Source organism: Cydia pomonella, chromosome 7 (genome assembly GCF_033807575.1).
Source record: "Cydia pomonella isolate Wapato2018A chromosome 7, ilCydPomo1, whole genome shotgun sequence".
In the NCBI taxonomy this organism is placed as follows: domain Eukaryota; kingdom Metazoa; phylum Arthropoda; class Insecta; order Lepidoptera; family Tortricidae; genus Cydia; species Cydia pomonella.
The window spans coordinates 23,544,106-23,565,960 of record NC_084709.1 but is presented as its reverse complement, the minus strand read 5'-3'; the positions used below and the strand labels follow the sequence as shown (position 1 = coordinate 23,565,960).

Here is a 21,855-nt window from a genome sequence, read left to right as displayed (position 1 = left end):
TAATATAATAAAAAACAACAATTTCATCTTGTATAACATAATAACAAATAATAATAAAATGCAGCAAGCGGTGATGTTGGCCACGGCGGATAGTACGTCGGTTCCTCTCTGCGGCCCTGACCAGCGGCAGCTCGGGCCCGCCCCGCTGCCGGCGGGATCTTAGGTTAGGTTTTTAGGGTTCCGTAGCCAAATGGCAAAAAACGGAACCCTTATGGATTCGTCATGTCTGTCTGTCCGTTTATGTCACAGCCACTTTTTTCCGAAACTATAAGAACTATACTGTTGAAACTTGGTAAGATGTATTCTGTGAACCGCATTAAGATTTTCACATAAAAATAGAAAAAAAAAACAATAAATTTTGGGGGTACCCCATACTTAGAACTGAATTTTTTTTTCATCAAACCCATACGTGTGGGGTATCTATGTATAGGTCTTCAAAAATGATATTGAGGTTTCTAATACATATCATTTTTTTCTAAACTGAATAGTTTGCGCGAGAGATACTTCCAAAGTGGTAAAATGTGTCCCTCCCCCCCTGTAACTTCCAAAATAACAAAATGATAAAACTAAAAAAAATATATGATGTACATTACCATTCAAAATTCCACCAAAAATTGGTTTGAACGAGATCTAGTAAGAAGTTTTAAAAAAACAATAAATTTTGAGGGTTAGAATTGAAACTCAATTTTTTTTTTCATCAAACCCATACGTGTGGTGTATCTATGGATAAGTCTTCAACAATTATATTGAGGTTTCTAATATATATTTTTTTCTAAGCTGAACAGTTAGCGCGAGAGACACTTCCAAAGTGGTAAAATGTGTGTGCCCCAAACCAAATCCCAACAAGGCCTAGTTTACCCTCTGGGTTGGAAGGTCAGATGGCAGTCACTTTCGTAACTAGTACCTACGCCAAATCTTGGGATTAGTTGTCAAGCGGACCCCAGGCTCCCATGAGCCGTGACAAAATGCCGGAACAACGCGAGGAAGAAGAAGAAAAATATGAGTGTTTACTTACTTAGCGTGTAGATAAGTGAGTATAAGCCTCGGTATCTTGAACAGCGTGATGAGGAAGGAGCCTTTAGCGACGGAGCCGAGGTGGTACTTGACCAGCTTGCCGATGGAGTACAGGACGGGAGAGTGTGCGTTTTCGCCGCTGAAAAACAAGAAAAAAAAACCGTGTGTTTTTGAACTAAAGAATAAGATTTATAAATAAATAAATATTATAGGACATTATTACACAAATTGACTAAGTCCCACGGTAAGCTCAATAAGGCTCGTGTTGAGGGTATTTAGACAACAATATATATAATGTATAAATATTTATAAATACTTAAATACATAGAAAACACCCATGACCCAGGAACAAATATCCATGCTCATCACACGAATAAATGCCCTTACCAGGATTTGAACCCCAGGTCACTACCCACTAAGCCAAACCGGTCGTCATACACTGGTATTTATTTACTGGTATTTACAAACACTGGTATTTTTGAACTGGTAATTTTAGAAATAGAATTTAAAACCCCATAGCGAGCTGAGATTGGTGCGAACCAATGAGATATTGGAATTTATGAATTAATCATGGTTCGATACCAGTTGGTATTTTATTGTAGGAAAACGGCGTAAGAAAACTTAGAAAACCGGACCAATTCCAATAAGGCCTATATCAGATACCTACTTAACTCTCCTAATCCTGGGCTTCATTGAGCTCCACTAAGAACTGCCACATAGCTGAGTGTCAATAAGGCCTAGTTTAGTTGGGGTCCAGCTAAATATCCCAACTTACCGGAAGTACCAGTGCGACACGGCCCCAGCGATGGTCATCTGCTGGCAGCCGAGGATGAACTCGCTGCCCCACACGAGGCAGATGAGGCACATCCACCACATGCTCTGCACCCAGCAGGGGCTGAACTCGATGGGGTCCAGATTGAATTCTGTAACGTGGAAATAATATTTATCGTTAAGGGGATAGACGACCGATTCTCCATACAAACGTAGGCCCCATTTTCGCCTCTGGATATTTACACTATGGAAAATAGCTATGCACTTTTTTCGTTTAACCTTTATATTATGTCTTACATGGCGACCCCGCCTGCTATACTTACGTTTTGGTGTAGCGCTGCTGTTGACGTTTTGCGTCCTGACAGACGCGTAATTTGTACTTGTACGGGATGCCGTGATACGTGGCTGTTGCGACTCGCATGCCAAACTTTAGTATAATTAAATATAAATACACTCGAACCGTGACCGTACGCTTTATGCGTTACATGGCGACCCCGCCAGCTGCACTTACGTTTTGTTGTAGCGCTGCTGTTGACGTTTTGGGTCTTGATAGACACGTTGTTGACGAGATCTGGCATCTGGGAGCCGTTGACGAAGAAGTTGTTCTTGTAGGGGATGCCGGGATATGTGAATGTTGCGACACTTGCGACTCGCTGGCCAGGCTTTAGTTCAGTTAGAAATACGCTCGAACCGTGACCGTACGCTTACGAGTTACATGGCGACCCCGCCGGCTGCACTTACGTTTGGGTGTAGCGCTGCTGTTGACGTTTTGGGTCTTCATAGACACGTTGTTGACAAGATGCGGCATCTGGGAGCCGTTGATGAAGAAGTTGTTCTTGTAGGAGATGCCGGGATACGTGGCTGCTGCGACTCGCTGGCCAAGCTTTAGTAAAATTAAAAATACGCTCGAGCCGTGACCGTTCGCTTACGAGTTACATGGCGACCCCGCCGGCTGCACTTACGTTTAGGTGTAGCGCTGCTGTTGACGTTTTGGGTCCTGACAGACGCGTTGTTGACCAGATCTGGCATCTGGGAGCCGTTGATGAAGAAGTTATATTTGTACGGGATACCGGGATACGTGGCTGTTGCGAGGCAAGCCTGAAAAATGATAATATATTATCAACTCTTTAATCTTTTGGCCGCCACGCAATAGTACACTTTATTAGAATGTATTTAGGTTTATTTTATACTGTAGCATTTATCGGCTATGGCCGACTGTGGTAGTCAAAGGCTTATAGAATCTTTTATCACATAAGGCGTTTCTAACTTAATCAAAGGAAGGTACCTACTAAAAGGGTTAGAAACATCACGACCATGTATATCTTTGAATAAGAAGCGTTTCGACAAAAACAGGATGGATCCAGACCCACAACACAATATAAAAAAAAAACTTAGCCTGTTGGAAGAACCATTTAACAATTAAGTACTCACCACAAAAGCGGTGGTGCCAGTGAGTTTTTACCATTCATTTTTCGATGAAGGAAAACAGCGTGAAGAAAGCTGCACACATCCACGAAGAAATCAGTGGGACGTATATGGGTAGGCTGAATTATTATTAACTATTTATTTATACTAACCACGCACACGCACGTAGCTCAGGCACGTAGTCCGGAATTCCGGATGGGTGAAGATCGTGTGGACATCCTAGGTACCGCTGGAGAGACGTGTGAAAAAAGACCTTAGCGAACTCAGCGCCGTCTATTCGATAGAAACGGCACTGGTTGGACAGAGAAACATGGCGGTCCCCACCAGTAAGTACTCACCACGACAATAGACCAGAAGGCGAAGAACAGCACGAGGAAGAAGAAAGTGATGATCGGCTGGATAAACAGAGCTGGGATGGAGCCGAGGCAGTGAGCGGTCTCACGAAACAGTTGAGCCAGGAACGATACGCGGGAACGCATCACGTATACTAGCAGTAGTAAGATCACCTTGAACAAAAACAATTATTACATTCTTATGTCATTTCATTTTAATGTTTAAGAACCTAGAGTAGCGGCAAAATGTCTAAAATTCGTGAAATTAATTATGTGAATAATTGTTGTATCATCATCACCATATCGTCAGGTGACAAACAAGTCACTAATTACTAAAAAATAATTAAACAACAATCAACCTTAATTCAGTAGTAATATGGTTCATTGTGGCTATGAACTTGTAGTGGTAATTAGTGAGTTTTGCTTGTTATCTGACGATATATAGGTATGAATAATTACATCCCACTGCACGTTGCAACGTTAGCCTACTTCACTCACACACACACAATTAATGTATGCACACAACAATAAAATCTAGATGGATGGATTTTTCGTCCTCGTAGGCCTTTGGCTTAAAAATTTCACGCACCATTACTTCACAATTTAATACCCATCGGGCTACCGCGAAAACTCGAACAAACTATTTAAAAAAATGAACCTCATTTTGATCAAATTGTCGTTTTTGTACGCACCTATTACATTGTAAATTTCATCGAAATCACTAGAGCCGTTTTTGAGAAATTATTACAAAATGTATGCATATAAATGTATCTGAAATATATGATAGCTTATTTGCCGCTACTATATACCTACCCGCACACACACACAACTGACAGACAGAGGTAGGGACGGTTAAGACAAAACTCTGACTTTATGGCTATGCCAAGCTAATTTCTTCTTTCTTCTTTCGCTCTGTTGTGTAATGAAATCTCTTTGTCTCTCTTTACGACTCTACCTCTACCAATCTTTTAACTATATGGTTGTAGTGTATTTAAAGTAATGTCCGATTGAAACAAATTTTTATACCGAAACCGAAACTTCGGCCGAACTTTACCGAAAATACAGTTTTGATGCGGCCCAATGCCAGTTTTTTGAAAACGGCAGTGTTCGGAAACATAATTTTTATGTTGAAACAGAAAGTGTGGTCGGAAACTAACTAATTCAAAACAGATTAGTTGCGCAGATAAAGTTCAAAGAATATGTTACTTACCGTAATAATAGTAGCAATTATAGAATACCAGAGGAATGCAGTCTCATTCTTAAGAGATTCCTAAAACAAAACATTCATATTATTCCGATGGCCTTATTAAAATACTTATTAGCTATATTCGCTTTATTTCCCATTTCCTTTAGAGTTCATTGCAGTTTCATGCATTCGTTAATGTCTTTCCATCACCGAAGGGTCCTTACACACTAGCGTCTTTTGAGCGTCGGCGTCTAGTCAGCGCTATGGAAAATGGCGTCGCTGAGCAGTTGTGCCAATGTTGCGTTGAGAAGCAGCCTCAGAGTTGACTAGACGCCGACGCTCGGGAGACGCGAGTGTGGGTGTCTTATGCTTCAAGTGCAATAAAAAGGTATCTGAAATTCTGATAAAAAGGTCTTTATTGAAAATGAAACATATGGACCCTTCTCTAATGGAAAGCCACATTTTATTTCGAGATCCGACTTAAATGTACGAAGTTATTTTGCTTTTAGTTTTAAAAGAAAAAATAAATTTAGAAGGTTTAGCAAACTGCGAATAACCACAAAAAAAAAAGAAAATTAAAAGAGACCAGTTCGTGTCATCCAAGATGACGTGCAGATTTGTCAAATCTAACTTTACTAACATGACAATAATAGTCAGGGCACGCGTCGTCATGAATGACACGATCAATAGAGGGTTTTTTTTAATACCACGACGGTGGCAAGCAAGCATACGGCCCGCCTGATGGTAAGCAGTCACCGTAGCCTATGGACGCCTGCATCTCCAGAGGTGTTACATGCGCGTTGACGACCCTTTAAAAATCTGTACACTCCTTTTTTGAAGAACCTCATACTGTAGACCCTCGGGAAAACCTCGGCAGGTAGCTCATTCCACAACCGGAGCGTGCGCGGGAGGAAGTTCCTCTTAAACCGCACAGTGCGTGACCATTTAGGTTCTAGGGTGTGAGGATGAACACCCTGCCGACGGCGGGCGGTGCGGTGATAGAAAGTAGCCGTGGTCGCTAATTATTTTTCTAAAGAGGTCTTAAGTAAAAAATCGTTTAAATATAAACAGAAATATAAATTCAATTTAACTTTCACGAATAATAAGAGGCCTTTTCATCTGTGTGAGATGTTTAAAGCAGCATCCTGGTAACGACACTTGCGTTCGTGGCTCCATAGCCGTGAGAGTCAGAATGGCGGGTGTACCTAAATAAAATTAAATGAAAACCATACCATATTTTTGTACCTAATTTGTACTATTTAGTACCTCCTTTAAAAAAAATTGTACCTCACGGTACTTAAAGTTATCACCAAAAAACAGGTCACCCGCCATCCTGACAGTCAGAATGGCGGGTGTACTTTATTACGCTATGTTCCCGTGGTTATTGATAAATTCTATAAAAACCAAATTTTTGTACCTTCATATTCAATTATAATACGAGTCATTTTATTTTTGGTTTCCAAGTTTTATTCTTTTTATATTTTGCTTGCTATTACACTTTTGCAGGCGTTATAATTTTTCAAATTATCGATTTCATGTTTAAGAAAAAACGCTAAGGTACAATTATTTTTATTACGCCAGGATTTAGTACCTTTAATGTTTAATCTGTTAAGTTCAAATAACTCAGTAAATCATGTCTTAAAAAAGGCTAGGCGCCAATTCAAAGAAATCTTCCTAAGAAAAATCATTTTTAAGACACGATTTTCGGAGCTATTAGAACTTAACAGATTAAACATTAAAGGTACTAAATCCTGGCGTAATAAAAATAATTGTACCTTAGCGGTTTTTCTTAAAAATTAAATCGATAACTTGAAAAATTATAACGCCTGCAAAATTGTAATAGCAAGCAAAATATAAAATGAGTAAAACTTGGAAAGCACAAATAAAATGACTCATATTATAATTGAATATGAAGGTACAAAAAAAGTAACAAAAATTTGGCTTTTATAGAATTTATCAATAACCACGGGAACATAGCGTAATAAAGTACACCCGCCATTCTGACTGTCAGGATGGCGGGTGACCTGTTTTTTGATGATAACTTTACGTACCGTGAGGTACAATTTTTTTTAAACGAGGTACTAAATAGTACAAATTAGGTACAAAAATATGGTATGCTTTTCATTTGATTTTATTTAGGTACACCCGCCATTCTGACTCTCACCCATAGCCCTATGCGACAGAGGATCCCACGTCCACACACGCGGCAGGTGTATGCTCCCCCAGGTGGGCGGGGGTTAGAGGCCTTACTCGTTATTCCTCTTTTAAAGAGGTAAACCAGGCATCGTTGTGCTTGGATTGACCATCATGAATAGCACGACGCTAAACGGGTCGGTCTTCGGCTAGTTTTTGCCATTGGTTACATGAGATATTAAGACAACCATATCACGCTTGACGCAATCTTTGACGTGCAGCATTGGCCGCTCGACCGGTCTTTTTGCGTCTGCAACCTCCCCTAGCAGGATTTGACGTGGTAAACGAGTCCGTTCCATTCGATACACATGCGCAAGCCACCTCAGTAGTCTCTTCTTTAGTATGGCTGTGATACTATGGAGCTGTGCCTCGTGTATAACAGACCCATTTGTCACGCGATCCTTCCACGTAATGCCAAGTATGCTCCGCAGACAGCGCATATGAAGGGAGTTCAGCCGGCGTTCTTGTTTTGCGTAAGTTGTCCAGGTTTCCGCTCCGTACAGAAGAATGATTAGGACACACGCACAGGGATTAGGGCTGAAGTGTGTTTTGTGAAACACTTAGCCCTGAAACGCTGAAACTTTCACTACAACGGAATTTAATCGGGGAAACGTCGGAGGTTTTAAAGTAAATTTTACGTGAGTCCCGTTGTAGAATAATACCACTCTACTAGGTGGCGCAGCGACCCAAAGTGTGTCTTGGCCTCCAACACGACTGCTCGCCACTGATCCCGGTCCTGTGCAGTTTCTCGCCAGTCTTCAATCTGGAGCTCGCGCAGATCCGTGTCCACCACATCCGCCCAAGGTTGACCGGCTGAGCGGCGTGCGTTGTATTATAACAAATAATATAAATAACTTACTGTCAAATATATGGATCCGGTGAAGTTCTGGTTTCCACGTTTTAACTCGTAATAGGTGTACCACAAAAGGGCAGTGCCAGCGATGCTTACTACTGATACCACTATCATGAAAATCCAAGATACCACAGTAGCTAGCAGATGCAGTATGGAAACCATGATCAAGGAACATACTGGAAATTGAAAGAATTTGGAATTAGAGTGGGATCACTACATACTTAGTTTAAAGTGGGATATTTGTGATGTTTTTTATTTAGTTCAGTGCGAGAGATGGAAAAGAGTACCGTAAAAGATGCCTAAGTGCTGCAAAAGCTCTATATTAAAGCTATATTAGAACCTTATTTAAGATAGTAGTAATGGTCTACTTTAAATCGGCACTTATCTCAATATAATAAGTATAAAAAAATATTTTTAAATTTTGGAGCAATGGTGCCACACTGGTGCGTTGCGTTGCATCGCGTTTTTTCGTCGCAGGCGTCCGCGTGACGTCGACGCTGCGTCGTTTTACATATATTTTTTATGACATGCCACATTAAATGCGCTGCGACAACGCGACGCAACGCAACGCACCAGTGTGGCCTCGCCCTTACGATACTTAGTTAAGCTATAAAGATCGCTATTTAATTAATTTGATATTGAATATACATATATAAGTATAGACGTAGACACATCCCAAATTTCTTAAGGCCATCTTACGTGTACACGTTCAACGCAGCTGGCCAACTTTATAGTCACGCGTGCAATAGAGTATTTAAGAGCAAGTTCGGCCTGGCCAGCCACATTAGGGGTCATGCTAGACAACGTCCATAATGTTTATTTAGGGTCGCCGTCATCGAAAACGATGAGGAGGACTATATATAATTAAATACGGAAGGAGGACATAAGGAACGAAATCTCCATGTACCAAAAAGTGTCATCAAAAAACTTTAAATAGGTGTCGCTACAATACCTAGAGTACTTGAACAAAAAAATCAAATCATAGACAGCGCAATTCACTCCGTCAAGGACGCCTAGGTTCTTAGCTACTCTAGCGCTACTCTGGAGAGATTTGGAACTATTATTTATAGCTGACAGCTGGACACTTTTGCAACAGTTCTACCATAAGAGATGCCACTCCTCTTACTCGTAATTCCACACTCCATATAATTAAAGATTAGATTTGACACATCTGCGTGTCATCCTGGCGTGGATGACACAAACTATAGTTTGTGAACCTGTATGTATGTAGCTGTTAAACGCCTATTTAACTTATGTGCCTAATTTTCTGTAAAGAAATTGTTTTATGTACCAACCTAATTTTGACATGTAAAATACTGTTTTATGAATAAAAATCTGAATCTGAACCTAACTCTGCACGGACTGAAATAACAAAGTGTGGCAGTGCCAACATAAACGCCATATTCTCATAGGAATAGCAACTAGCACTACCACCATTGACATATATCTAAGAACGGGCCTTACAGGCACTAAGAATGATGCTAGTTCAGTGGGGTTACTCAATTCCCGCCAATCGTGCAGTCTAATGCAACTTGTTGCGACCAATCGCGCGTGTGATGCGAACTCATCAACCAATCGCGTTGTGGCGTTAGACTGCATGATTGGCTCGAAGTCGTGTGCGTGACACAGCTGTACATAACAGTCAAGTGTAAAAATATGGGTTTACTCAAAAATATGTCCCACAGCATCTTATTCCAGTGTAATAAGAGCGTGGTATCATATTTAAGAGACGATTTATTAGATACATATTTTTGCACTTGACTGTACTAGTCCCTTCTTATTGCCCGTAAGGCCCGTCCTTAGATAAATGTCAATGATTACCACACTTTGTTATGATTCCACAGATGGTCCAACTCTACACTACTTTGACGTATATTCTAATCAGATCTAAGGTCACGGATGCCTAAGTGTGGATTCGGGATAAGTGTGGCTGGCTACGTGGCTACCACATTGGGGCCTCTTTACAAATTGATTAGTGTTTATTACGGATTCATACATACTTATTCGTCGTCCCGTGTTACCTCATTTACCTACATTTCAAAAAGTAAAAAGTTGTAAACGCAATCATTATCAATATAACTGCCGACCATTTCTGGGTCAACCAGTAGGTAAAAAAATGTAACAATAACAAGTACACAATTATCGATCAACGTCAAGAAATAGAACGCTGAGTTTTGTGATGGTTATCAACTTATCATTATCAATATTATGTTTGAATGGGTGCCGAGTAATATAAAATACCGGCCAAGAGCATGTCGGGCCATGCTCAGAGTAAGGTTCCGTAGGTACTCTTCCGTCACAATAAGCTAAACTGGAGCTTAAAGTATGGTAGATTGTTAACCAAGGGATGAACTGTGGGTGTACGTCTTTTTACTATGAAGGGGAAACTTTTTGCGATAACTCAAAAACTATAGTTTTCATTTAATGTCTTTCTTAAGCTCTACTTCCAAGATTTTTTTCATATTTATGGACCTATGGTTCAAAAGTTAGAGGGGGGGACACATTTTTCTTTCGGAGCAATTATCTCCGAATATATTCACTTTATCAAGAAATGTTTGTTGAATACCCGTATTAATTTTGAAAGACCTTTCCAACGATATCCCACACTGTAGGGTTGAAGCAAAAAAAAATGTTCACCCCCACTTTACGTGTAGGGGAGGTACCCTAAAAAAATGAAATTTTTAGATTTTATTGTACGACTTTCTAGCACTAACGACCACGGCGCAAAGCCTCGGACAGACAGACAGACGGACTAGTTGACTACGGAACCCTAAAAATAGGCTGTCAAAAAGAGCGTTTTTAGGGTTCCGTATACCCAAAGGGTAAAACGGGACCCTATTACTAAGACTCCGCTATCCGTCTGTCACCGGTGTCACCGAACGGTGATAGTTAGACAGTTGAAATTTTCACAGATAGGCTCGCGTTCAGGCGAGGAAAACGCACGCGCCGGTTCGGCCGAGGCACGTCTACACTGGCCGGTTTGTGCGTGAGGCAATCGCTCTGTGTGGACCCGCCTGATGATTTATTTCTGTTGCCGCTATAACAACAAATACTAAAAAGTACGGAACCTTTGGCGGGCGAATCCGACTCGCACATTTCCGGTTTTTTTATCTTCATCAATCGTGCAAACGGACTGACTGCTCTTGAAAATTAATGACAAATGTTATGACCATTAAATGATAGATTTAATTAGATTTTTCCCTCGTGCTCTTGCGAGATGTAAATTATGGGACATTATAGTACTTTCGCACTTGTTGATGTATGAATCATACATGTTGTCGCCGCGAGATGGCAGCACTTGGTGACGCCGGCTGACGTCACATCCGAGCGAGCAGAGTGGGGCCGACGGGTTCTCACGCCACCGAGTTGCGGTCGAAGGGAGAAGACCGGCGCGCCACACTTTTGTACTTGACTTCGAGCGAGAATGTTGTCTTGATAATTGTTGATATTAATTGTACTTTTGTTGGTTCGAGTTAATTATATTGATTATATTTCGATCCTTGGCTTTCATTTAACATACACGTCGTTCGCACGGTCAAGTTTCAAAATTCAAAAATTTATTCTGCAAGTAGGCCTCAAGGGCTCTTTTACAAGTCAATACAACATTTATAGTAACATCATATAGTGACATGAAAAATACATAACAACATTTATAAATACAATAGCCAATACCTGGGTAAACATTACATTATAATAATCTTAAAATAAATAATTACTACAATACAATAGAGATGTATAGTCTCTATGGTTAAAAACACATTCAATCTGGAGATGTAAAAGGTCCCCAATGTCAGAGTACTAATACTAATAAAATTTGGAGGTGTAAAGTCTCTCCAAGTGTCAAAATAAAATTTATTCTAAATAAATAAACCGCGTCTGGACTGTTAAACTAGCAGTCTCATAAACTAATGCTACATTCTGTACATAACTAGTATGTACCAAGTCAAGTATATTATACAATATGACAGAGACGTATTAATACATTAAGTTTGGAGATTTATAAGGTCCCCACGGTCTGAGAAAAATAATAATACACAATAATAATGACATTAATAAGATTTGGAGGTGTAAAGGTTCTCCAAATGTCAAAGAATAAAAAAAATAAAAAATTGTATGAAATACATGTTTCACGTCAAGTCGCGTTTAAGACTGACGTTAATACGAATAAACGTAACGTAAATCGGACGGCCCCTTAATTGCTCAAAGGTTAACTGGAAGAAATCCCTGAAAGGGATAAGTTCGCCGTTGTACAAATGATGTATGTTCTGTCCTGTTTTATGTTTCTTTCTGTACAATAAATAAATAATAAATAAGCGAGACAACTCTATAGGGACCGTGCGCGTTGGAGGGTCTGCCATCTTGTGGCCTGAATCGGAACCATAAACATTTACACGTCACGTGTTTTCTTGTGCATAGTAGGTTCTGCCATCTTGTGGGCTACATCGGAACAATAAACATCTCATTTACGCCTCGCGCCAAAAATCTGACGGCTCCTGTGCTGCCTCCTACAGTTCATGCACGCTCCCTATGCGCGTATAACAACATCTCAGTGGGGAGACACTAGAGCGTTCGGGAATCTTGGCTCCGTGCGACTCTGCATTTCTCCGAGCAATTATTAGGGTTGGCACAACTTGACGTCCCTTTGCATGCACGACCATAGATAAGATAACGACTTGAATTTTGACAACCCTAAATAGCCGGAAGGGATAGTGCCATACATGAGAAAGAGACAGCATGATTTGTCCCTGAATCGCTGTCAAACTTCGGTTTTGTAGGAAGTGTCATTTCTATACTGTAGTATTATTATTTATTCTGTGGTATAATGGAATGTTAAAGTAGCTAATTTAGTTGCAACTATCAACAGTTAACCTTCACTAACATTTTGCAATAAGATGTACAGTCGAGGTCATAAATATGTATACATTGTTTCACCTTATTGCAATGGATTAAGGTGAAGTAATGTATACATATTTATGAATTCGACTGTACATGGACACTTTGAAGGCTAATATATAAGGAAGTTACTTTAAAAACTGCATAAGTTCAAAGTCAGTACAATAGACTGTTTTCCTGAAGACAAGTTAAATATGTTTATTAATTTAATTATTCCTATTTTGTTGTCTCAATTTTCTTTTGTGCTATTTTTATTTTGTTCCTGTAATAATTTGCGTTCTTTAAGATGATTTAAACTGTATATTGTGTATTTTTGCAGCTGCCAAATAAATGATTTATCTATCTATCAATTATAGTCACTTACATTAGTCATTCTTAAGATTTTTTAGTTTCATTGAAATACCTTGTTTATTTTATGCTTCTGAGTTTTATAAGAAGACAACATGTCTTAAAGTCTTAACTATTCATGTAATTAAAAAAAATAATTGAAAGATGTCGGAAGCATTTTTGAAAATTGTTATCGAAAAGTTGTTGACATGAAAAGCGGCCAAGTGCGAGTCGGACTCGCCCATGTAGGGTTCCGTATATTAGAAACCTCAATATCATTTTTGAAGACCTATCCATAGATATCCCACTCAAATGGGTTTGATGAAAAAAAAAATGTTGAGTTTCAGTTGTAAGTATGGGGCACCTCCAAAATGTATTGCTTTTTTTTCCTATGTTTGTGTGAAAATCTTAATGCGGTTCACAGAATACATCTTCTTACCAAGTTTCTACAGTATAGTTCTTATAGTTTCGAAAAAAAGTGGCTGTGACATACGGACGGCCAGACAGACAGACATGATGAATAAGGGTTCCGTTTTTTGCCATTTGGCTACGGAACCCTAAAAATGGTACCAGGAATAACATTTGTTCTTTAATCAAATTAACATTATTCAAGTTTTAATAAATTACCACCATGATGATGTCATGTCATACGACATTGGATATGAGTCACCCCCTCCCTCAGAATTAGATCACTGTGTCAATTACGATCCACCTCAAGCTAGAGTCGGGTCGTATCTTACTAGAGTCAAAGCATTTTGAACCATGGACACAGTAGTTAAATTTCATATTTGATTGGCAGCGCTTAGGTTGCGGGCGCGCGGCGTCGTGTAGCGTTGTCGCCCAAATGTGATATGTAAGTATTGTACATAAGGTTCACATTTCATTGACTCTTGTAAAATGGGCCTGGACTAACTTCACGTATAATATCGTACATTAGAGGATATGAACACCTACGGTTCTAGCTACTATTTACGCCTGCTTGCTAAACAAATGGTGGGCATGTTAATTAGTGAAAAATATATGTCAATGAACACCATTGGTGAATAGGTATCTGTTAGATCAATATTTTTATACATGTTTATTAGCTGCAATGTTAAACCGTATCCGAACGGGAGTAGGATGCTGTAATCAGAACCTTCACAGATAGGATGGACTGTGGGGAGCCTTTTCAAACAATCCCTCGCATCATAGGAAAATATCCCAAGAGGCGATTTGCCAGAAGCATGCAGGACCTGTTAGCCCTCACAGCGGAAACAAGGGATTGGCTACTCAATTTAGATATATAATTATATATGTATGTCTTTTTCGTGTAAATAAAATTGTAAATATTCATTCAGTATATAAAGCCATATGATACAATAATGAGCTGCAATGTTTGTTATATTTTGTAAAAAAACCTCTAGCAGGATTTCCTGTTTTCAGTCTAATTATCAAAACTTAGGCATAGATTTATGTAGTTTGTTATTAAAATCCAAATTGATATTAACAGACAAAACCATATAACTTGATAATTTGCCTAGCTGATAGCTTACCACAAATACAAACACAACATGTTGGTATTTTGATTAGTGTTGAGCTATCTCTAAACACTTTCAATGTTGTAAACCGCATGTTAGTCTTAAGTATTAAGTGGTATTAGGTATATGTTCTTCGTGAGATACGTATATGGAAGCATCTGTAGTTAAGGACATTTATGCTATTTAAGTCTTTTTTGTTCATGCCATGTATGTTTTCTGTGTTATCTCCTTAATAAATAAATAAATAAATAGTGGTTTGTTCCAGATTCAAACACTCCCATGTTATTCAGTTCCTACCAGTGTGTCTCTAGCCATTGGACAAAGCCGAAATGTACATATGCATTAGGGTATTTAGAACCAGTGTACAAAGTATCATAACAACCGGTGTAGCGGTTTCGAAGAAATTAACAAATTACCATTTTTTACTTTGGAGCAGCCTGTATGTGTTAGTAGCTAGCTAAGGTAATATCCTCAAAGAATAGTATGGAACCTTTTTAGGATTATAATTTAATTTAGTTATTAATATCTTTAATTATCTCTGTTGTGTTTCTCTTATCTCATATTTTCTCCTAACCCACCTAGCCTTATCTGACCTGAGATTTGGTGTCACAGATTTTTTGAAATGGAGTCTTAGTTATTTTTTAAGTAGTTAATTTCTTCAAAGCACTCATAAATTAAGGCTAATTAACAACATTTACAACTTATCAGTTAAGACAAAGTATTTCAATAACTAAACCCATTTAAAATAATAAATTAAGGATAACATTAAGGTAAGGTGTAATTTTCAACCTTGTATTAGTGAATGGTTCTAGAGAGAGATACTGAACATAAAACCAATCCTTGGTATTGCCAGGCAGTGGCAGATTTGCAGTCTTGTCCACCCTAGGCCCCAGGCCCTGTAATAAGTATTAGTCCCCCCTTTCTCAGCACAACTGCAGCCCCCAATCTTTGGCTGCCCTAGACCAGGACCTGCTGGGCCTCAAGGCAAATCCACTACTGTTGCCAGGCCATTTACAGAAGCACAAGTTCCTTTTTACAAGCTTTTATTTAACTTGCCCTGTCAGTATGTGTGTTAGTTTGTTAGTGTGGGTTTTAATCATGGAAGAAAAATTTGACCCACTTCCCGATTTCCGATTGAGCTGGAAATTTTCATACATATATGTAAGTCAGGTGATGGGGTATTATAGTACCATGGAGCTGATCTGATGGTGGAGACAGGAGATGGCCATAGGAACTAAAAACTCAACCTAATTGTGTTTGGGGTGTTTAAAATTGTCTCTATGAGCATTGGTTGCCTGTGGTAAGAAAAGTACAGTCAGCGATAAAAGCTTGTACCAAAAATGATATTTTTGCAGAAACTTATTCTGTTCTCAAAAGTTAAGGATACTGGAGCCTAATTTCTGGGTGTGACTTATATCAGAAAACCCTTGTCCCAACAGTTTTTCACTGTAGCAAAATTGTGGGCAGAAATTTTCTTAACTTTCATCAAGAACTGAAATGAAAAATTATCCCTATAATCTGTGTGTGGCCCTGCAGCTAAACTTCATTAGAATAAATAACAATTCACAAATAGAAGGCTGAATTGTAATAATACGTTATAAAAAATACTTACATAATGCAACAATGACACATATTATCATTTCTTTCCATGATGAATACAAGTCCGTCAGCATCTGCTCTATCGTACCCCAACTGTTGAGCAAGTTGTACACGTCTGTGGATACTTTCTTCGAAAACTCTTTTAAGGACTTCGGAATGCATCTGTTCAGGAGAGGAAATGTCTCCACTACAGGTGTTACGGGACATGGCCCTGTCATGCTGTGCAGTGCATCGTCTTTAACCAGCTCATTCAACCTTGTTTCATAAGTACATAGATTAGAACCAGTTTCACGATAGAACTCTTGAATAGCAGGCAAATCCTTCAATATCTTATTAGGACATTGTTTAACGCAAATTTTTATAGATTTCCTCAGTTCCTTTATGTCCAGAAAGAACAAATAGGGCTTGTCTATTGTACTGATTCCCGCTAAAGGAAAGTTTATGAGCTTCTGATTAGTTTTGACACCACATGTGTTGCCGAACGAGTCAAACCCATTGATTATTCTTGCAGGATTCCCGTAAACAAACGATATTGCTGCGATTACGAGCTATAAAGAGAAATCAAGTTGAAATTAGAAAAGTCATTAAGCTTGATAAAAATTATAAACAATTTCAAAGTTATTCACTTACCATAAGCACCCAAAATACAATATAGATCACCAACCAAAGGACATCGGTGCAACTTTTCTTCGGAGTTTCATTTTGGGGTGAAATCTCACTTTGCGCGCAACCCATTTTTACTATCACTAGACACTTATCGACTTAATATTACTCACAACACTGTACTTACTAATTAAATATTTTGAGTGTCCTTAAGATTAATTTACGATCATAATAAGGTTATCCAAATCCATAATTCTCCCAGTAACAAACGGAATTGGTCGGGCCGAGCACGACAACAATAAGTGTTATTAATAAAGTCAAACAAAAGAAAAAAGTTTAGGCGTGGGTTTTGAGCTGTTCAGCAGCGCGGCGAGCGGCGAGTTTGGCTCGCTCGGTTCGTGCTATGGTTTGTCGTGTGTGGGGTAAAAGAAGTGGGGGATAGTAAAAAAAAACAAATAAGATATCTCTACCGCCTCGTCTCTAACGTATAGCTGCGTCCTATTGTCACTTAATTAATGACTTCTACAAACGTCACGATAATCGCCAATCCACCATAATTTGTATTACATTGCGACATTTAGTTGATCAATTGAATTAGTTGATCCTACTTGGCAAGCAATTATCTAAAATCCCATGCCATTTTTTGATGTAACGTATCAAAGAGCATATAATCACTACGTTAACGTATTCGTAAAAGGTGTGTGAAGCGCTTAATTAATGCCCAGCCACAAGAGATACAAACATTACAGATATGTGCATATGTGGTTAAGTTTCCATAGAAGAAAATATTTTTTTCATTTCATTACATTTATTTCAATCAATCAATCAGCACTAACAGCTAAACCTGGCGTGCTAATTGGCATTATATTACTTAGTGTCTAATATGCATTAATCACTTTTAAAGATACAATAAAAATACAATAATTGGAATGACGAATTGCAATAAACAAAAATAAAATAAAACTGAATTGAATAATGAATTATATGTATTATATTATATAATATATTAATAATGTAATATTTTTGTTATTATTTCAGGAGCATCCGTAAAGAAACTAAAACATTTTTTTTCGTTGAATTTATTAAAGCTACGCTCTCCAAATTTATTGTAATGAATTCATCCTTTAAAATTTAAAAACACTACCCTCTGCACATTTCACTTTATTCTTTGATTTAATATAAACTATTTAGCTCTGCTCAAAGTTTTATCATTTCAGAACGTACCTCAAATTAAACCACTGAACTGACATAAGGTCACATAACCTAATTTTGAGATTTCGTAAATTTTTAGGTAATTCTTGTTGTGTGGATAAAAAACTAACTCATAGTAGCCCGTTTTTCAGAAATAAATATAAAACATGCATTGGCGCTTTTTAATGAACGTGCGGACGCCATTGTCCAATTTTACAGTTCATAGATGCTTAAGTAATAATATACCTGAGATTACCAAAGTACACAGAGAAATATATACGAGAATGTACCCAACGACAGTGGTGCTACCAGATGGATCTTCATTTAACATAAGATATCATGAACCTCGGAAAATTATAAAGGTATGATGTCTGTAAGGTATACAATGTACCAGTGTGTAGATAATTTTGAAAGAGTGAAACAGTTCTGCTTTCTGTTAATCTTAGTTTAGTTTTTTTATATCTTTTTTGAGAAGAAGAGGGGTTTCGTCACACAGTGATGAAATATACATTATTACCTACTTACACTACTACATTATTTAAATATAGATTGCACATCATCCTGGCCTCGTATGGTTATGGCGATGCCAAGATGATGTTACAAATGCCTATGTTAGTAGATTAGACAGCTATAACCAAACCTTAAATAAAGAAAAATTGTATTGACTAAGACCATAAATAAAATGAATATGTTCTAGCCCACCGAGGCGAAGCTTTTCACATTTGCCTGGGTGGGCAAGAACAATTTATGGAATCATCATTGAGTTTATTTTCAAGTTTAGTCCTAAGCAAAATAAACATATGTGCATCTTACACATAGGTAAGGTGAACAAATGACCCCTTTTTTAACTCTAGGTATTCAAATACTTTCAGCAAAATATATTAACCGCATATGGCAGTATACCTAAATTTACCAATAGCGCAAGTAGGTAGGCACCTTACAGTAAATGTAAACCCGAAGTATTAAAGGTCTACCATTTAGCCGAGGCCATAATAGACAGCCAAGTACATAACTTGGTAACTTGGCTGCCTAAAGCGGTCCCACTTCCACTCATGACCCTGACAATGAATTTGTCACTTGTGTTTCATATAAACACTGTTGATATTCTCATATCATTGTACCTGCCTTAATAACCATAGATTCAAAGAATAAATTACTTATTTGATTTGTATTCTTTCAGCTTCCCTTAGACTTATCACAGCTGTCTGAAGAGGAAAGAAAACAGAGGATTGATAAAAGAAAACCAAGAAAGAAGGTCAAAATTACTGAGGATGTTGAGGACAACTTTAATGCTAAAAAATATTTGAAATATATGAAGAAGAAGTGAAGACATAGTAAAATCTTTGTATTGTAGATTTTTATTGTATAGTGTAATTATTATAAAATTGCATGTTGTATTTAATGGGAATAATTTCATTTGGATAAAAGAACCCAAACCTTCCTTTATTAAACCCAATTTTATAATTCTGACTAATACTACTTTCCGTTAAGATGATACTCCATTCAGACCAAAGAATATAATACTCACTAATTCAGACCAATATTAAAAGCTAGAATACATTCATGGCAATTTTAGTGACGTGAGAACGAGAAATTTAAAAGCAATCTTATTGATTTTGCGTTTTGATTCTACACGAGCGACGAATAAAAATGTTGTATTGCGATTAGTGATGTAAAGGATTAGAATATTATTGTCATTCTATCAAATGAGATAATAAAATAAGTTAAACATTTTGCTATTGCTTAACCCTTAGAGTCAGACCAAGCTAAGTTGGCAACGATTTTGAAAGCCCAGCCTGCAAGTAAACGTCATAATTTCATGGAAGTTTGACGTTTAAAATAACACTTGCACTGTCTAGGCTGTCAAAATCGCTGCCAACTTATCTTGATCCGACTATCTAACTCTATGACCAATTAATTTATACTTAGCAAGCCAAGTTACAAACATGATCAACAAAACGCAAAGTGTCAAAATAAAGTTGTCAAGAAGTAAAGGTCTTCGCGTCGTTTAGCGAAACTAAAACATGAGCCGCCCGTTCAAGAAGTATTGTTTAAATATGCTCGCTATCAAATTATCCTGTAAAAAATCAAATGACTGATTCTACGAATTACAGTGTATCAAAAGATATTCTCGGCGAGCGTGAAAATGGGAAGAACTCGACGTATACGAACCCAGAAGATGCGTAATTTTAGAACTTGTGGTGCTGAAAGCGAACTTATACTCTTGAATTCGTGGCTCGCTAAAGAAGGAATGCTATACAACAGCAAATTGACCCTGGCTGTGTTCGAGAATACCGGCCGCGGCGTTCTCACCAAAAAGAAGATAAACCCTGGAGAGGAGCTTATGAACTTACCTTTGAACTTAACTATAAATGTAACCAGTATTTTGATGGATTCTACGTTTTGTAGTATATTTTTAGATAGCGATAAGAATTGTTTGATAGAATATAAGCATACAATCTCATTTCAGTCATTGATGGCATTTTACTTAACATTTCTGCAATCACAGGGTTTAAAATCAAAATGGTTTGTGTACTTAGAGAGCTTACCTGAAGAATATACTGTACCATACTTTTTGCCTAAAGAAACGAAGTTACATGTAGATGCGGATATACTTACTGTTGTTGCAAGGCAAGAAGATATAATTAAGACTTCATTCCATATTTTTGAAGATGTTTTGTCTCATTGTACATGTAGTCAAATTGATGTAATTAAATTTAAAGATTTTTTTTGTCTATCTAGATATGAATGGGCGTATTTTACAGTCAATACTAGATGTGTTTACATGGACTTAGATAAGATAGTAGATCTGAAAAACATTGAGACCTCTATTTTGAACCTAATTACTGATAATACTAAAATATCACTCTGCCCTTTTTTAGACATGATCAACCATAGTCCCTATGCCAAAAATGAGACCAAATTGATGGTCAGTAAAAATATAGAAAATATTAGCGTAAATAACTTAAGCCAAAACTTATTTTCTGATGTGAGATTTTCTATTTATACCAAAAATATGTTTAATCCGTATACAGAAGTGTTTATATGCTACGGAGACAGCCACAATCTCAAGTTAATCACGGAGTATGGATTCTGCTTGCCGAACAATGATTTAGATTATGTAGCTTTTGAGTTTGAAGATTTAGTTTCATTCCTAATGAGCAAGCATATAAAGTTGTCTCAAGAACAAATAGCATTTATAAATAGTCATAATTTGAGTAAAGATTTGTATATTGATTTGAAAGGCCTCAGTTTTAATTTCTATGCTCTCTTGATGGTTGTCAAATACTACTATGAGAGAGATAAAGATGTGAGCAGATTGATATACTCGGCAGCTATTTGTTCCAACGACTCTGACCTCAACAATCTGATAATGCCATTGACGGAAAGGAAACTAAACATGATCAAAGAATCAATTACTAAATTGAAGACTTATGAAAATAATATAATTTTGAATAATTGTATATCACTTATGTGTCAATATGTTAGAATATTAGAGAAATTTATTAAATGTTAGAGCTACATTTGAGTTTCTTTTTATACCTAGATCTATTTCAAAGATCTTGTGATACACGTTATTTTAAATTCTCACTGAAGTAAAGATGCTAAGCCCGAAGAATGATCACGGATCATCCCTATGAATGATGTTGATGACAGATCATTCTTAACCATTTGAATAGAGTTGTCGGTCAATTGGTCAAAGGAACTAGTTTGCTCTTTTAGTTCAGGAGCAAATGTCGAAATCTGAAGGAACGGAAGGACCTAGCTTTGATCCGGTCCGTAGCTGCCATTATCTTGTGTGCGAGAGGGACACCGCTATAGACTTTGTTACTTGGTACCGACGTACCAACTACTGAACTAAAGGACCGAGACCGATTAAGAGCGATGAACAAGTTCCTTTCGGTCCGTGGTGGGATATCATTCCTTTTAGTTCTTCGGTCCTGACTGACT

General features: G+C 37.8%; 3 protein-coding genes across 4 annotated transcripts in view; 2 read left to right on the top strand and 1 right to left on the bottom strand.

Annotated features, from left to right (window-relative positions):
• LOC133520191 (choline transporter-like 1) overlaps positions 1 to 17,591 on the bottom strand; it is a 33,589-nt gene extending 15,998 nt beyond the window's left edge. The window contains exons 1-8 of one of the 2 annotated variants that reach the window (XM_061854561.1): positions 16,741 to 17,591; positions 16,124 to 16,658; positions 7,781 to 7,950; positions 4,753 to 4,812; positions 3,549 to 3,716; positions 2,748 to 2,883; positions 1,790 to 1,937; positions 1,016 to 1,153 (exon numbers count right to left, since the gene is read on the bottom strand). In XM_061854561.1, coding sequence (XP_061710545.1) covers positions 1,016 to 1,153; positions 1,790 to 1,937; positions 2,748 to 2,883; positions 3,549 to 3,716; positions 4,753 to 4,812; positions 7,781 to 7,950; positions 16,124 to 16,658; positions 16,741 to 16,845 — 1,460 coding nt within the window. In that variant the 5' untranslated portion in view covers positions 16,846 to 17,591. The remainder of the gene's footprint in view (positions 1 to 1,015; positions 1,154 to 1,789; positions 1,938 to 2,747; positions 2,884 to 3,548; positions 3,717 to 4,752; positions 4,813 to 7,780; positions 7,951 to 16,123; positions 16,659 to 16,740) is intronic. The other variant, XM_061854560.1, reaches the window with a different exon arrangement.
• Positions 17,592 to 17,918: 327 nt separating this feature from the next.
• Positions 17,919 to 19,306, top strand: LOC133520197 (large ribosomal subunit protein mL55). Its single transcript, XM_061854570.1, has 2 exons — positions 17,919 to 18,266; positions 19,085 to 19,306. Exons 1-2 carry the CDS (start codon positions 18,072 to 18,074, stop codon positions 19,229 to 19,231), a joined length of 342 nt encoding a protein of 113 aa, XP_061710554.1. The 5' UTR covers positions 17,919 to 18,071; the 3' UTR covers positions 19,232 to 19,306.
• Positions 19,307 to 19,553: 247 nt separating this feature from the next.
• On the top strand, positions 19,554 to 21,428 carry LOC133520186 (SET domain-containing protein 4). The gene has a single exon (XM_061854554.1). The coding sequence runs from the start codon at positions 20,051 to 20,053 to the stop codon at positions 21,419 to 21,421; it is 1,371 nt and encodes a 456-aa protein (XP_061710538.1). The 5' UTR covers positions 19,554 to 20,050; the 3' UTR covers positions 21,422 to 21,428.
• Positions 21,429 to 21,855: the final 427 nt, after the last annotated feature.

Coding starts and splice junctions, on each gene's coding strand:
- LOC133520197 (XM_061854570.1), top strand. CDS start 18,072: ATGCATTGGCGCTTTTTAATGAACGTGCGGACGCCATTGTCCAATTTT. Junction 18,267..19,084: donor AACCTCGGAAAATTATAAAG/GTATGATGTCTG, acceptor GTATTCTTTCAG/CTTCCCTTAGACTTATCACA.
- LOC133520186 (XM_061854554.1), top strand. CDS start 20,051: ATGGGAAGAACTCGACGTATACGAACCCAGAAGATGCGTAATTTTAGA.